The sequence below is a fragment of the Sebastes fasciatus genome, chromosome 18 (assembly GCF_043250625.1).
Source record: "Sebastes fasciatus isolate fSebFas1 chromosome 18, fSebFas1.pri, whole genome shotgun sequence".
In the NCBI taxonomy this organism is placed as follows: Eukaryota; Metazoa; Chordata; class Actinopteri; order Perciformes; family Sebastidae; genus Sebastes; species Sebastes fasciatus.
In genome coordinates this window covers 21,197,170-21,212,512 of record NC_133812.1, presented here as the reverse complement: position 1 = coordinate 21,212,512, position 15,343 = coordinate 21,197,170, and the positions used below count along the sequence as shown (strand labels likewise).

Sequence of the window (15,343 nt, the reverse complement as noted above, 5' to 3'; positions counted from 1 at the left end):
ATCAAAATGTCATTTTATTTTTATTAATATTTTTATATATATATATCATATTAATAATATTAATATTATATTATGTTATATTTAATATATATAAAATAAATTATATATATATATATAATTTATTTTTCATTGAAATATTTATAAAAATAAAATAAAAACACTAAAATCCCATATAAAGAGGTGTGTCCTGTGTGTCAGTAAAGTGTCACATTTTGGTATTAAATTTGAGTCGCTGGGTCACATTACATGGAATAATAATTAATTTTTCTTGTCTAATTATCTGTTGAATCATAACTATAAAAAACAGTTTAATGTTTATATCGCGAATCTAACTTCCCCACTGTGCTCCACCACCGTTACACAGCCTTGAAGGTGAATCCCACTAATACCACGTGATGCAGTCACGTGGTCACTCATGCAGCATGTTACTGGAGCTCACATGGCTCTGGGTCTAGTTGTCAGTGCAGGTGAGAGAAGAGCCGGTGATCATCATGGCTGATGATGTGTCTGTATCAGAGGAGACTTTGACAAGTGCTCTGACTCTGATGGTCAACTTGGGCAAAGTCCTTCTACAGAATGCCAAGCAGGAGGCAGAAGGTAGGAATGAGACTAGAACAAGGTACCAGACTTCATTGAAAATTTGGACGTTTTAGTGTTTTGCTGCCAAAAAAGGTGCTATACTCCACCTATATGATAACTTTTACACAGAGTGAATTGTTTTTGTCTTGTGAGTAATTCGGCATACATAAGATATAACATAGCAATTCATTTTATGCTTTAATAATGCTGTTATGTGCTACTGTGAACCAATGATATATAATAGAATAGAATATAATAGAAAGCTTTATTGTCATTGTATTAAATACAACGAGATTCACAGTTGCCACTTCTAATCAGTGCTTTAAAACAAATACTTGACAAGACTAAACGAGGCAGACAAAACATATAAGAGGTTAAAACACACACACAGTATATAAAGCAAATAAAACAGGTAAAATATATAACAGGTAAAACGCACACATAGTATATAAAGCAAATAAAAAAGGTAAAACATATAACAGGTAAAACACACACATAGTATATAAAGCAAATAAAACAGGTAAAATATAGCAGGTAAAACACACACACAGTATATAAAGCAAATAAAACAGGTAAAACAAATAGCAATTAAAACACACACAGTATATAAAGCAAATAAAACAGGTAAAACAAATAGCAGGTAAAACACACACACAGTATATAAAGTTGCACTTGAGATATAATATTATTATAATAATGATTTTGCTCCAATTCGTGTTTCCTAAATAGATTATATGTAAGCCGAATTGAAGAAGTGATCAGATTAAATCAGGTGTAATGTTTAGTTTTGTTTTATAACGTAAAGTTCCATTTTTTACCAGGTAGGATAAAATGTCAAATCTAGTTTGAAATAAAGCTGCAGCTGCATTTGTTATCTCTGATCACCCACAGTTACCATGTAATATATGTATAGTTATAATTCACATGTCTCCTTTTTGAATATTTCATAAACTGGCTACAACACAGGCTTCTTGTGAGTTATTAAAGTAGATCAGTGTGATCAGATCCCTGGTGTTGTAATGTAATCCCTGTCATGCTTATTGCCAACACAGTGACATTGCACAAATCAGCCTGACATCTAACTATGGCCCTTTGTTCTCTCACACAGACTCCCTGGAGAAGTTTGTCCCATACAAGATCACCACTTTGCTGGGCCTGATCAAAGCTGGAGCAGACCTCTACAAAAGGTGAGGAGCTCTCAACATAATTAATTATTAATTATTAATGAATAATCAATAATTAAGTCTAACCACTGTTTTAATCAAAATTGTACTTTATTCTGTGAAGTAATTGTGTGTTTTTGTGTCTGTTGAGCAGCATCGGAGTGAAGAAGAAGAGTGAAGCAGAGGACGTATGGAAGAAGTTTTATCAGTAAGTATATAATCATATTAAATTATGATAATAGTAATAATAATAAATAAACAAATGTATATCTTATTGTTATAACCATTGGGTTACTACAGGTTTTCTTTATTTAATTTCCAGGCCTGTCGTCATTCCCTCCAGCATTTGGAGCATTTATGTTTGTGATAAAACATTATACGGATGAGTTACTTACGTACAAAAAGAGATGAAAACACAGATAATAACTCTCACTCCATCCTCCTAAAACCATAAATCTTTGCTCCACCCTGCACTTCGACTCCACCCTTTCCCACAACACAGTTGATCAAAAGTCAAATAACGGCCAAATTACATAAACTGGTAATACCTGCTGATGGGTGCTGGATGTGTTCTTCTTCACCCTAGGGTGGAGACAGTTAGCGTGATTAACGGCTGGCATACTAGTTATTAAACGTGATACACGTGCTTCACATGTAACAATGCTAAAGGAACACTCTTTCACTGCTTGTTGAATGTAATGAGGTCGAAAGATTTTGGAAGGAGGTTCTTGATATGGTTAAAATCCCTTGTCCCTTGCATCCTGGGTATTTATATATATAGTGATTTTATCATTAAGAAGAGTGGCACTGTGCACTAATAGATTTGTGTTTCTTACAGCTATGAGAACAATAGCTATAGAATAGAAAATGTGAACAAGTATGAATCAATATATTAAGGATTTATTAGCATGTGTTTCAATGGAAAAACTAGTATACATTACTAAAATATCTGCGGGAGCTTCATGGAGTTTATGAAACAAAATATTAGTAATGATAAATAAAGCTAAAGACCGGGACAACTGGAATAAGAATATAAAATGTAGTAGCCCATGTGACCTTTTAAGATTTCTGTACATTGTAATTACTGTAAAATCTGTATATTCACCTCTGTTATAATTACTATGTTTTTTTTAATTTACTTGAATAATCATTTAATGGTATTTACTGCCAAGACTGACCATTTTATTAATATGTAATGTCTGTTAGAACTGGGAAAACTCCAATAAAAGTATTGTTTATGTGATGGAATTTTCCATCAATTCCTCTCTTATTGGTAGAAAGGTCAGAGTGTTTGTCAGAGTGTCCCTCTGTTGACATTATTGGGTTGGAGTCCTGTCTAGAGGAGCCACCGTTATCTGTACAGCTGTGTCTGTAGTGGAGACCGTAGAGCCAGTTGCTAGGGCAACCAGGGTCAGAGATGCCCGAGGAACGAAGTAAGTCAAAACATGATAAGGGGTAAGACACTGAGCACCGGGGAGGAAGGGCAGAGTTGTGAGGCCTTCACGCAAATAAGTATTGTTTATAAAAAAGAAAGTTATTAATGTATTAAATAAAGCAGAACTTTTGTATTTTTCTAGTCATGCAGAGGTGAGAGATCAGGTGGAGGAACTTCTGCAGCTGGAGGTCAGTATGTGTGAAACTTTTTTGTCTTTTTAAAAATTTTATTTAGTTTTTAAATTTAGGACATTACGACTTAAATTCCGCAGTTTAACGTTCAGTTTCCACATGGATTCCTGCAATAAAAAGACAGGTCTGTCTGAAAATGGACTGTTTGTGGGTCATAAAAGTCACATAAATCACTAAAATGACTTTAGACTTTGTGCTTGTTAGTTTAGAAACAAGAGCGCTGGATTGTGTCCTCTCCAGTTTTTGTTATACGCCAGTTTCCTTTAATTATATATAAATAATTAAAGCAATCACAGATGTTTTATTCTTGTTTTTATCATTATATTTTTTGTATTTAATTTATCTTTAAACCCGTCTTTGATTGACTTGACGAACTGGGAGTTATTTAGTTTCAATCCTGCTGTGTGTTTGTGTGTGCAGAGTGAGTGGGACTCCTTCCTGGAGAGCGTGGACAGAGATCTGCAGACGTCAGACGGACAGCTGTCAGGAGGAAAGACGGCCGACAGCCTGAGCCCTGATACTCCGTTCACTGATGGACGGACTGGAAAGTGAGTCCACACACATAGCTGGTCTCAACCTGATCTTCAATGTTTATGTTTTTACTGCCTTTTGTTGGTGATTAAACCCCAAAGTGTGGCTGCTCTTCATTACAAAGATCAACTTTTATCATGGAACAACAAAGTGTTTCAGTAAATCAAGTTGTGTTGCGTCATTGTTGTTTAAAGAAAAAATAAATTAAATAATGGCATTTTTATTTCAATAATTTCATGTAATTTGACCCAGCTACTCAAATTGAATACCAAAGTATCTCATAAAACAGGACACACCTCTTCATATGGGATTTTAATGGTTTTTTTTTCTATTTTATAAATATTTTAATGAAAGAATCATGATTTATTTTTCAATAACTTTCATTTAATTTGACCCAGTGACTCAAATTAAAAACTAATATATATCATAAAACAGGACACACCTCTTCATATCGGATTTTAATGTTTTTTTTCCAATTTTTTTAATAAATATTTTAATGAAAACAAATCCAGATTTTTTTTTTTCAATAATAAACATCTAAATATTTAATTAAATCGAGTTGTGTTGTGTGCTTGTTGTTTAAAGGAGTGTGACTCTGGGTCAGTACCTGGATCAGGGTCAGAAGCCTCTGCTGGTCCTCATCAGACACTTCGGATGACTGCCATGACGAGACCACGTGGCTGAGCTGGAGGCCGGGCAGGTCAGTTAACCTTCAAACTGATGGTGATTAGTCATTTGTAGTAAAACAGCTTCAACCAGTTACAGCGTTGTGACGTCACTCTGTAAAACTGTTCTTTTGTGTTCATTAACAAAAGCAGTTTGCATCCCTCTTTACCTTCTGATTGAGCTGAACTTCAGGACAAACCAAACACTGGCTCTATCACCACCGTAGTTCTACTACAGTCTCGGAAAGGGAGGAGTGAGCGGAGGGGTATTCAGTTGGTTGCAATCTGCAACCACACCACTAGATGCCGCCAGATTCTAGACACTACACCTTTAATCACGTCATTTTTTTTCTCTGCTCTGGCTACAAAGGGGTCCAACATTTTTTTCCATGGTCTTGCAGCCACTTCCCGTTTACTTTTATATCAACAAATGACTTGCAGTTGAACAAAAATGTGGAATAATATCCTCAAGAAGCAACATAAATATTCTTAATGTGGTTTGTAATCAGTGTTCATATTAAATGTCTTTCATTCTGTGTCTCTGTAGGCCGGCCTGGAGGCTCGGTCAGTGCGGGTCTTGGTGGTTTCATTCGGCGGTGTGGAGGGAGCTCAGGTGTGGCTGGAGCAGACTGGATGTACCTTTGACATGCTGCTGGATCCACAGAGGAAGGTCAGGATACATATATATATATTATATTGTTTATATATTTATATTCAGTGCAGTTATGCAGGTGCATGAAACTAGAAAAGGCTATTTATTATATTTAGCAGCTGTTTGATGATGTGTCTTGAATGCCCAGTAAACTGAAGCCTCCAAAACAATCATTCTGAAAAGTCAACCTCCAGATGTTAGCAGATGTGAGATGGAAAGGAAAGGGCAATCAACCAAATATGAAGACAGAAGATTTTCCACATGCTACAGAAGTGCTCGTCAATCATGATGTGTGTGTGTGTGTGTGTGTGTGTGTGTGTGTGTGTGTGTGTGTGTGTGTGTGTGTGTGTGTGTGTGTGTGTGTGAAGAACCTGATTATGTCGTACAGAAAATACTTTTCTTATTGCGTAATCCAAAGCGGATGTTTTGTTTTTTTACGTTTGATTGTGTTGCTGCAGAGAATAGTGAACGATGTCGTCTCTGCCACAGGTGTACAGGAGTTTTGGCCTCGGCTCGTCCTACGCCAAGGTGATGAGTTTCGGCTGCCTGCTGCTGTACTCTGAGTACGGAGCTGTGGACAGAGACTTCCCAGACGTCCCCCCTCACCTGCTAGAGGACATCTACCAGGTACACAGGGACAACACAGCAAACACTGTGACACTGAGGAGGCGCTGATGTGAAGGCCTGAATCAGTGATGACAGCCCCCTTATTGGGATAATGAGGCAGAAATGCAGAATGAAATGTGAAAAGAAAAGAATACAGAAAGAAATAAGGGGTGAAATGCTAAGGGAAAATCGTGCAGAAATAAATCATACATAAATTTAGAAATAAATATAAAATAAATAAAAATGAAATGCAAAAATGAATAAATGCATTTAAGAATTAATAAAAATAAATACATAAATAAATAAAAGGGAAAATTAAACTGAAGAGTAAATAAATAAGGGAATTAATACAAAGATAAATAGATAAAGGATCAAATAAAAATAAAAAACTATTCAGGCAGGCTGCAAAACCAAAAAAAATAGCAATAGAGGTGCAGAGTTTGCTTATAATTGTTAATATAAATATTGAATTATGCAGCTTTAATGTGTTTTTATTTTTTTCCAGATGGGAGGTGACTTTTTGCTTGATGAAGCAGGGAAGGTCCTTCTTTCTCACCCATCCAAAAACCCGATGGACAGGCCGAGTCTGAAGACCATCCTGCAGGCTGTCGATCCGTCAAGCTGTTCCACCGGTGCTGAAAAGTAACATTAATATGCTTTGAAAGATGTGTGGAGACACACTGAGTCCGGGGTTGATCAGGGTTACTTTTTTTTTATACCACATCACTGACACCGCAGAGGAAGAGCAGCTCTTTGACTCGCATTTATGACGTCACGTCTCGCACTCATGACACCATGAAGAAATGTGACCGATGCAGAACCGTAAAGCAAAGACAACTGATCTCCTTTGTTGTGTCAGTGATGGGATGGGAGGATTTTTAAATCACCAATACTACTGGATTACAGTGTGATTCAATATGAAGTTAATTTTATATAATATAAATGTTATTTAACTTTTAAAAAAATATATATTTTTAGCAATTTAATGTAATCTGTAATGTTCTTAAGGTTTTACTTTAAAGGTGCATTATGCAGCTTTGGGTTCTGGCGGCCCTAAGTGGCAGTGAGAGGTAATATTTTTAAGGGACAAATCACTACAATACCAAGGAGCAACTTCCGGGTCTGAAAAGTGAAGCCAATGCTGAAGTGCCTTATACTTGCATTCTTTCTAACAGCCAGCAGGGGGCGACTCCTCTGGTTGCAAAAAGAAGTCTGATTGTATAGAAGTCTATGAGAAAATGAGCCTACTTCTCACTTGATTTATTACCTCAGTAAACATTGTAAACATGAGTTTATGGTCTCAATCGCTAGTTTCAAGTCTTCTTCGATACAGCATTTAGTAAATGATGGTTCCATTTAAAGGCAAATAGACAATAAAGCAGGGTATGCTTTAGGTTAGGGGTGTCACGATATACGGTATTGACGATAACCGTGATATTTAAAAAAAAATATATATTAATATATTTTTAATAATACACAAATGATTATATTATGTAAATAATCCAGCACTTCTTAAATCATACTTTAGTGCAGTTATGTTTACAGAATCTCTCTGTCTACTTCCCTACAATTGTGAAAAAAGAGACAATACACACAATAAAAAAAGTTAAATATCTACAGTATGTGACTGATTGCATTTTTTTTTTCTATAGATATTGCAATAATATCATTATCATGAATTATTTTGGCCATGACAATAGTGTAGTGAGAATCTGATATCATGATACTTAAGGGCGTGGCTAACTTGTGATTGACAGGTCGCTACCACGGCGTTGTCCGGTCTGGGAGTTGTCCGTGTTTTCGTCTTACAACTTTAACCCTTTCACAGTCTGTTTTCAGCTCATGAAAGTTAATTATAACATTTTGGTTGCCTAAAAGTGTCTTATTCAGCGTTCGGTTGTACTTAGCTCCACCTTCTCGTGTCACTTCTGGTTGCAAAAAAACAATGCCGAACTCGAGGCTTCAAAACGGCAGTCCACAAACCACTGGGTGACGTCATGGTGACTAGACTACGTCCACGAGGCAAATCTCTCTCTTCTTGGCTGATCAGAAAATGATGCTGGAAACCACGTCAACCTTTAGTAAAGATTTATGAAAAACATTTACATTCAGCATTTTATGTACAACTCTCCTGTGTTACTGTAGGACTCAGGATACATTCACATACAGTAATAATGGGTTATTTTTGGGGGTTAAATCAGAAGTGAGATCTAAAAATGTTCTGGGCCAGAGATGTTGAAGCATCAGCAGTTTAACCAGACTTTTGTTTAAATATTTTCAAAGTTCAGAAGTAACAGAGAAGCACTGCTAATTCCTGTTAAACCCAAACACACATTGATTTATATCTTCAGTATGTGCTGATTCTGAAGAAAGAGCCTCCAGCTTTTCATGTTTTCCCCTTTTTTGGAAACTTTGAACAAATATTTAGAATTCCAGGCGTGAAATCACAGCAGAGTCCTGACTGGTTTACATTCATATCCCCGCAGCTGCATGAATAATATAATATTTATAATACTAACATAATCTGATGTGTTCAGTACTTTCAGAATTTAGCAATACATGAATTTTTCATCAATAACTGGAGGTCAAATAAGGTGGTGAGAGAGTAAATCTTGAAAAGAGTTTATCTTAAAGTGCCACCCTGTCATCAAACTCGCACAGATAGTTCATGGTCCGATCGCAGTAGTGGTCCCACCAGTCGCCATCGTCCGACGACATCGCCACACAGTTCTCCCGCCTCCCTCCGTCCGGCTGGCTGGACAGGAAGTGTTTGCGCCACTGGAAGTACGAGACCCGCGACCCGTCGTCGAAGAGGTAAAGGCCCTCGGATCGCAGGTCGTTGACGCCGAGCCAGACGGGCCAGTTTCCCGGGTGGAAGAAAGACTTGACGTAGTCGGCGAGGTTCTCCTGCTCCCTGCGGTCGCGGGGCATCGCCATGCGACCGCCGCGTTCCAGGCACTTCCTGGCTGCTCCGGCGTAGTCCTCTTGGCTATTGTACACAAGATAGCACTTGTATCCCATCCGGTGTCCCTTCTGGCAACCTAAGAAAAAAAGAACAACGAGACGGACGTTTTATCGCACGATTAGGCTGCATTCACATCAGATTCAGCAGTGCGGCAAAAACGTCCTCCCATTCATTTTGAATGCGGGCAGTGTATTTGGGCTGCACGGAGTGCTGAAAAAAAAAATGCAAGTAGAAACCAAATAAACTTTTGGCGAAACGCAACCCGACGTCACGCTGCGTTGGCAGATCACGTAACGGGCGATCCAGAGCTGTACAACCCAGCCATGAGGGAACAAAAGACGTTAATCGTCGCAGTTAATGGGCCATTAAACAGACTCGCCAAGACATCCGCACAACCCTGCGGTGAATTGCCGCAACGCATGACCTGGTGTGAATGCAGCCTTAGAAATAGAGTACAAAAGAAGAGTGATTTGTATTTCCCCGCCCATCGTAGCGAGTGAGGGGAATCTGTCTGTCTGTCTGTTCGTAGACTGGGAGCCTTGATCAATTAATTAGTTCAAAACACAAATATGGTGGGATATTTATGTGATTTAAATAACTGTCTATGCAGCTTATGCTTCACTAAACGCGACAAAAATAGACTTGGAAGAGAAGCGTGGATTGATAGATTTAATAAAATGGAAGTGCATCTGTTCCGTGCGAGTGACAGATGTTTGCATTGCGGCTTTTGCACTGCAGCTTTTGAATTAGTGTTTGCATTGCGGCTTTTGCAGTCGCGTTGCAAAAGCCGCAATGCAAACTTTGCAGAGACAAAAAATAATCCAGTCTTAAAACCGGCATGAACAGATACTTTTGGCCACCTGGGGGCAACGCAACAAGCTGTTAATACAACATTGACATATTATCACCATACAAAGCTTATGGCAAACTGTTGTTTATTTTCTCATGGCAAACACAGAGCTAAATTAGCATTTTTTCGGAGTCGTGTTTGTATGAAAGTAACTCTGATACCTTCCAGTCTTCCCATCTCCTTGCGGTTATCCTTGCTGTGCCGGTCGACCTCCCGGATGTGGTCCTCCAGCTCCCCGACTTTAACTGCCATATTGGTGACGAAGAACAACAAAAAGAAGGAGACATGTAAGTCAGTACAGGGTATCGTTTTTTTAAACTATCATGACAAATGAAGCTCAAGTTGATTCCATCATCACAGTTTATTATGGGGGATTAAGTAGGGAATTATAAATTATTAGCTTTGTTGAATACTCGATTCTGATTGGTCAATCACGAGGTTCTACGGTCTGTTATTTCTTTATAGCAGACCGTTGCTATGGGCACAGTTCTGATGTCGCACTCTGGCGGACCGTTTTGGCGTCAAATTATTGATTTCTTAAGTAAGTAGCCGTGTAATAAGCGGGATAGTGTACAGCTAGCGGGTCATTGTTGTGAAATAAACCCCTTCAGGGCGATGCAAGATGCCCTGTTGGTGTTTATTTCACAATAATGACCGGCTCACTGTACATTATCCCTTACTTAATGGACGGCGTGGAGGCCAGAACCGTCCGAAGTGTGTGGATTATCCCGCTTATACCATGGTCACTTGCCAAAGAAAAACAATTAAGACCATTAATTTATATTTTCATTCCTTTTGCAACCAAAATCTAAAATTTTTCCTCCATGCATTCACTCCGTTTCCCTGGAAACCCTGAGGGAGACAGACAGACTGACTTGAAATGGAAATGCTGGAAATATAGATCAAAAAATGATGGTGAAAAGGTAATTAAGTCCATGAAGACGGAGAAATGTGGAAGATTTGTGGGAGAAAGTGATGGTCTTACCATCCATCCTGGTCAGACGGTCCATTAACTGGCTGACTTTAACATCCAGGGTGTAGTGACCAACATTCAGCTTGTGGATCGCCTGGTCCATACCGGCTAGTCTGGACACTAAAAGAATACAGTAACATATGATGGAGGAGAAGAACAGGAAATAGAAATGTGTTGCATTCATTAAATAGCAAATTTGACTGTGCTAAGTCCAGCGACATGACTCATAGTTTCGACTAATATCATGTGGATATTTTCCACAGTGATGTCATAGCTTTAAATGTGAACTGGGTCTGAATATGGAGACTCACAGACATAGTTGTATGAGTTTTCAAAGTCTGACAATTGGCTGGTTGGCTCTGGTTCAGGCTCTGGAAGAATATCAGGAACGTCGCCTCGCGCCTTCTTCACCTCTGGCAGGGAAGCCTGACGCACAGAGAGAGAGAGAGAGAGAGAGAGAGAGAGAGAAATCACGTTGTCAACATTTCTCAGATGCTGTTTCCACCAGCTCCCCCGCAACCAAACACAAACAAGCTGCTCAAAACAAGCTCATTAGCTCATTGTATCCAAAATGCAAATTACCTCCCTGTGCACATCTGGATCCGTCTCAAAATCTCAAGTTTTCTTACATTCGAAAGAAGAAATCCAGTTTGGACACTTTGCCAACAATTAAAGTTTTATCAAAACTATGAAACAAGAAGGAGCTCGACACATTTTATCCCTTTTTAGATTTATAAGCTGAGTAAAATATGTTCTCATATACTTCTGCAGGTCTTCCAGAATCATTGAAGCAGGAAAAAAACATCTTGGTAATGAAATAGTTGTTAAATTATGCACAACAATGGTTATTCATAATATGACTCTTCTCTAAAGAGGACCACAATGGAAATAAATGTTTAGTTTATTGTGTCTTTATCCTCAACAATCTTAGTTATATGCAGGATGGGGTGTTTCTAATCATATATTTACCTTTAGCATTGCCAACATTTTTTATCTAAGCTTGAAACATTTAATCAGTATCAGCAACACCATTATAATCATATGCATCAACATGTCCCTTGGGGGTAAATGTGTTTTGTTTTGAAATCTGACACACACATTAAGTCTCCGTAGAGTAAAAAACTGCCAGATGGACCTGCTCCTCTGAGTGTATCATCATAAATATGAGTCTTTAATACCATTATTATCCTCAACATGTCATCTCTTGCACCTCAGCATAATATTTAGCAAACATTATCTTAATGTTGATTATCTTTGGCTTGATTTAGCAAGACGTGACTCCCTCCTACACACATGTACAGTACTCAGAGCATTGTGAATGGATGCAGCGTTTTACCCAAAGAAACAAGCAACATCTCCAATAAAACAATGTTAAGTAAATTGAGTCCAAGCACACATACAGTACACACATAACAGTCCTGACCTGTGTCGGTGCAGCATCGGCCGTCCCTGTAGGAACACACACACCCAGAGAGTATAAACACAGGAGAGCGAACGAGGTGGCAGCCGGTCCCATTTTCTGCTTCCTAATAACTCTGCCTTTACTTCAGCAGCTGAACTCCCTCTGAGTCTCTCTGTCTGTCTCTCTTTCACTCCTCTTTCCCGCCTGACCCTCGTGCTTCCCTCAGAGATGTGGTCCAGGATCAGCAGCAGGAATCTCCCATTAGAAATGTGAATGAGAGAAAACAATCACAGGTATTTCAAAAACACAAATCCCATCCCAGTCCTCTCTCTCTGCCTCGTTCAGGATGTCTCTCCTCTCTCTAACCAAACAACAGGAAAGCTCTTTGTTTTTGCTCCCACCTCCCATTTCCACTCTTTGTGTGAACTCTGCAGTTTTACACAGGGGGATAACATCACAGGTAATGCTTTTTTAAGGCCTTTTTAAAGGTTTTTATTTTGGCTTAAGGAGAATTTCACTATCCAAAGAAAACCCATGTATGAAAAACATGTCATAAGCTAAGAAAAACAACCCAGTTCTCAGCTTTGTGACAATGCATTTTTAAGGAAAATCATCAGATTTAGAGATATATGGTTTCTCTGGACAGCATTTTGATCCTTTGGTTTATATCTAACTATAAAGTGCGTAATCTCTGTCTGTCTGTGTGTCCTTCACATATCTTGAGAACCGCTCATCCGATCTACTTCACACTTGGCGGGTGTATTGCTCAGGACCCAAGGGAGTGCAGCGTTGAATCTGGTGCAATTTGACCAGATGGTGTTGCTATAACCATGAACTTTGTGGTTCGGCCTGTAACTTAGGAGCCGTAACTCTCAGAAACAACATTTTTAAAAACTTTTTTCCTGGAACCAGACCAAGCCCACAGAAAGAGCTTTGAAATAGTGGCCAAATGGTGGTATTACAACGTTGGTGTCCATCACGTGATGCCATTGGCCCCCAAAATACTTTTTCCCATAGACTTACATTGGGAAAGAGACGTCTGTGAATCAGCAGATACTTTTTTAAAATTAAATCAACTTCCCAGAACTTGAATAACTCTTATTTAAATCGTTAGGTCCTAAAAGTTGTAAAATGCACAAATAGCCGAGTTATTCTCCTTCCCCCGTCGATATGAATGAGCCCCACTCCAAGGCTAACGCTACTACGCCTGCTCTATGGGCCCAATGGATGCAGAAGATCGCCGGATGATTCAGGTACTTTATCCCTCGGAAGTCGAGCCATTTTGGCTTTATGCTCCACTGAGCAACTCTCATAGGAATGAACGAGAACCCTCCTCTGACGCTGTATCCAGTTCTCTTTATACATCCATGGTCCAGAAGAATATATCCATATAAGCCACGCCCATTTGAGTCTAGATTTTTCGCCATTTTCAATTGTGTCCAAATCTGATTTTTTGCTGCTCCTACTACAAATATTGAGCAATCGTCACCTAATTTCGTACATAACATCTTTGGACCAAGTCAGAAAAACTTACTTTTTGGGGTTGTTGATGTTTCGTACAGTTTTGCTATAGCTGGCCTTCAAAGTTAGCTCAAATACTGTGGGCATGGCTTATATTACAAAAAATGTCATGTCTCCTGAACGCTTTGTGCTATTGGGACCACATTTGGTGGATATGTGCAGATATGATGTCTGATTAACCATGACAAATTTGGTGCCGTTTGGCCAATAGGTGGCGCTGTAACAGCAGCATCTAACTATGATGCTCCGTTATCACGGATCTCTCTTCCCTTATTTTTCACTTAAATGTTAAGCATGAAAGTTCATTTTTAGCCTTTTTAAATAGCAGTTTGACAAACGAGGCTACTATTTATAAGGTCAAGAAGGAAGTTTCCTGCGTGATGTACAATTTGTATGTTGTTTTAACCTCAGCTTTTATTTCTGGCTTAAATGTTGGCTGAATTCTGTTGCAAATAGAAAACACTGCATGCCTGTTACACATGAGCACACTGTGGCCATAAACTTGCTCACACACACACACACACACACACACACCACACACAAACACATGTACACACACAGCCCTTTTATTAATTTGGCCAAATATCAGGCCTGCTCGCCAAGCTTTCTAGTGTAATTAAATAAATCATATGGTTAAGAGGACTATGGGGTTCTGAATCTATTAAGGGGAAATGATGACATAAAAAGAAACGTCTGTGCATGTCTGTATGTGTGTGTGTGTGTGTGTGTGTGTGTGTCAGTAACAGGAGGTATGCCTGCCAGTTAAAATGCCACAAGAATCCAGCAGAGTTTCCAGGGAAGCGAGGCATGGCTCTGGGATGTGGAGACTGGGAGGAGCTCCGGCAGCGACTGGGACTGTTGAGCGTCTGCTTTCAGCAAAGAGGGACAGATGTGTGAGTCTTCACATTATAAACATCTGTACACCAGTACACGACGGGGTCCAAAACTCCAAACTTTTTCCAGACTTCAGTTAGGATACAAACAAGGGTCTGGGAAAAACAAATTGTGACACCCCCCTAAAAAAGTATTTAGCCTTGTTTTGACCTTGGTGGTTCTTGTTGTTTTCCCACTGAGAACAACCAAAGCAACCTCATTCAAACCAAACTAAGATTAGTCAATTAATCGCTTAGTCAATCAACAGAAAATTAATCCGAAACTATTTGAGAAGCAAGTAATCGTTTTAAGACACTATTTTTTAAAGCAAAAATACCAAAAATCTTCAAGTTCTAGTGACTCAAAAGTGACAATTTCCTGCTTTTTTTTGTCTTATATGATAATAAATTCAGTATTTGGGGATTTTATTTGACTGCTTATTGAGCAATAAAACCAATTTGAAGAGTTTACCTTAGGCTTTAGGGAAATGCAATGGGAATTTCTCACATTTAATAAACCAAAAATTAATCGAGAAAATAGTTGATAATGAAATTAATCATAAGTTGCAGCCCTAAATCAAACTTTACATGCTAAACTGTTTTAATAGCTATTTAATGTATGTGCATTACATGTAAAAGCACCCCCTCAAATTAACATTGTGTCTGTATTGCTATCCACAAGATTACAATGTATGAATAGAAATTACCATTTGTGTATTTATACATATAATAGGACTGAAATGCAGATGTTTCCCATCAGTACAAAAACATGCCGATGACTCAGTTCAATTCCCAGCTATCTACAGACCTCTGAGACCTGCACAATGCTGCTAAAATTAGAAAAAGGTCAGCTTGGTACACGGCTAACTCAGTATCTGTCTGATCAGTTCTACGGTTATATTTTCAGTTTAATAATGTCTGAGGAGCAGGCTGCCTTA

The 15,343-nt window shown here is 38.6% G+C and overlaps 2 protein-coding genes across 2 annotated transcripts; one reads left to right on the top strand and one right to left on the bottom strand.

Annotated features, from left to right (window-relative positions):
• Positions 1–407: 407 nt before the first annotated feature.
• On the top strand, positions 408–7,437 carry selenol (selenoprotein L). The gene is made up of 9 exons (XM_074614742.1): positions 408–597; positions 1,688–1,766; positions 1,897–1,950; positions 3,320–3,365; positions 3,789–3,916; positions 4,485–4,599; positions 5,112–5,234; positions 5,706–5,843; positions 6,328–7,437. The coding sequence occupies exons 1-9, from the start codon at positions 492–494 to the stop codon at positions 6,466–6,468; spliced, it is 930 nt and encodes a 309-aa protein (XP_074470843.1). The 5' UTR covers positions 408–491; the 3' UTR covers positions 6,469–7,437.
• Positions 7,438–7,893: 456 nt separating this feature from the next.
• Positions 7,894–12,370, bottom strand: clec11a (C-type lectin domain containing 11A). Its single transcript, XM_074614743.1, has 5 exons — positions 12,034–12,370; positions 10,922–11,036; positions 10,623–10,730; positions 9,799–9,882; positions 7,894–8,863 (listed from the first exon to the last, which is right to left on the bottom strand). The coding sequence occupies exons 1-5, from the start codon at positions 12,124–12,126 to the stop codon at positions 8,451–8,453; spliced, it is 813 nt and encodes a 270-aa protein (XP_074470844.1). The 5' UTR covers positions 12,127–12,370; the 3' UTR covers positions 7,894–8,450.
• Between the last annotated feature and the right edge of the window lie 2,973 nt (positions 12,371–15,343).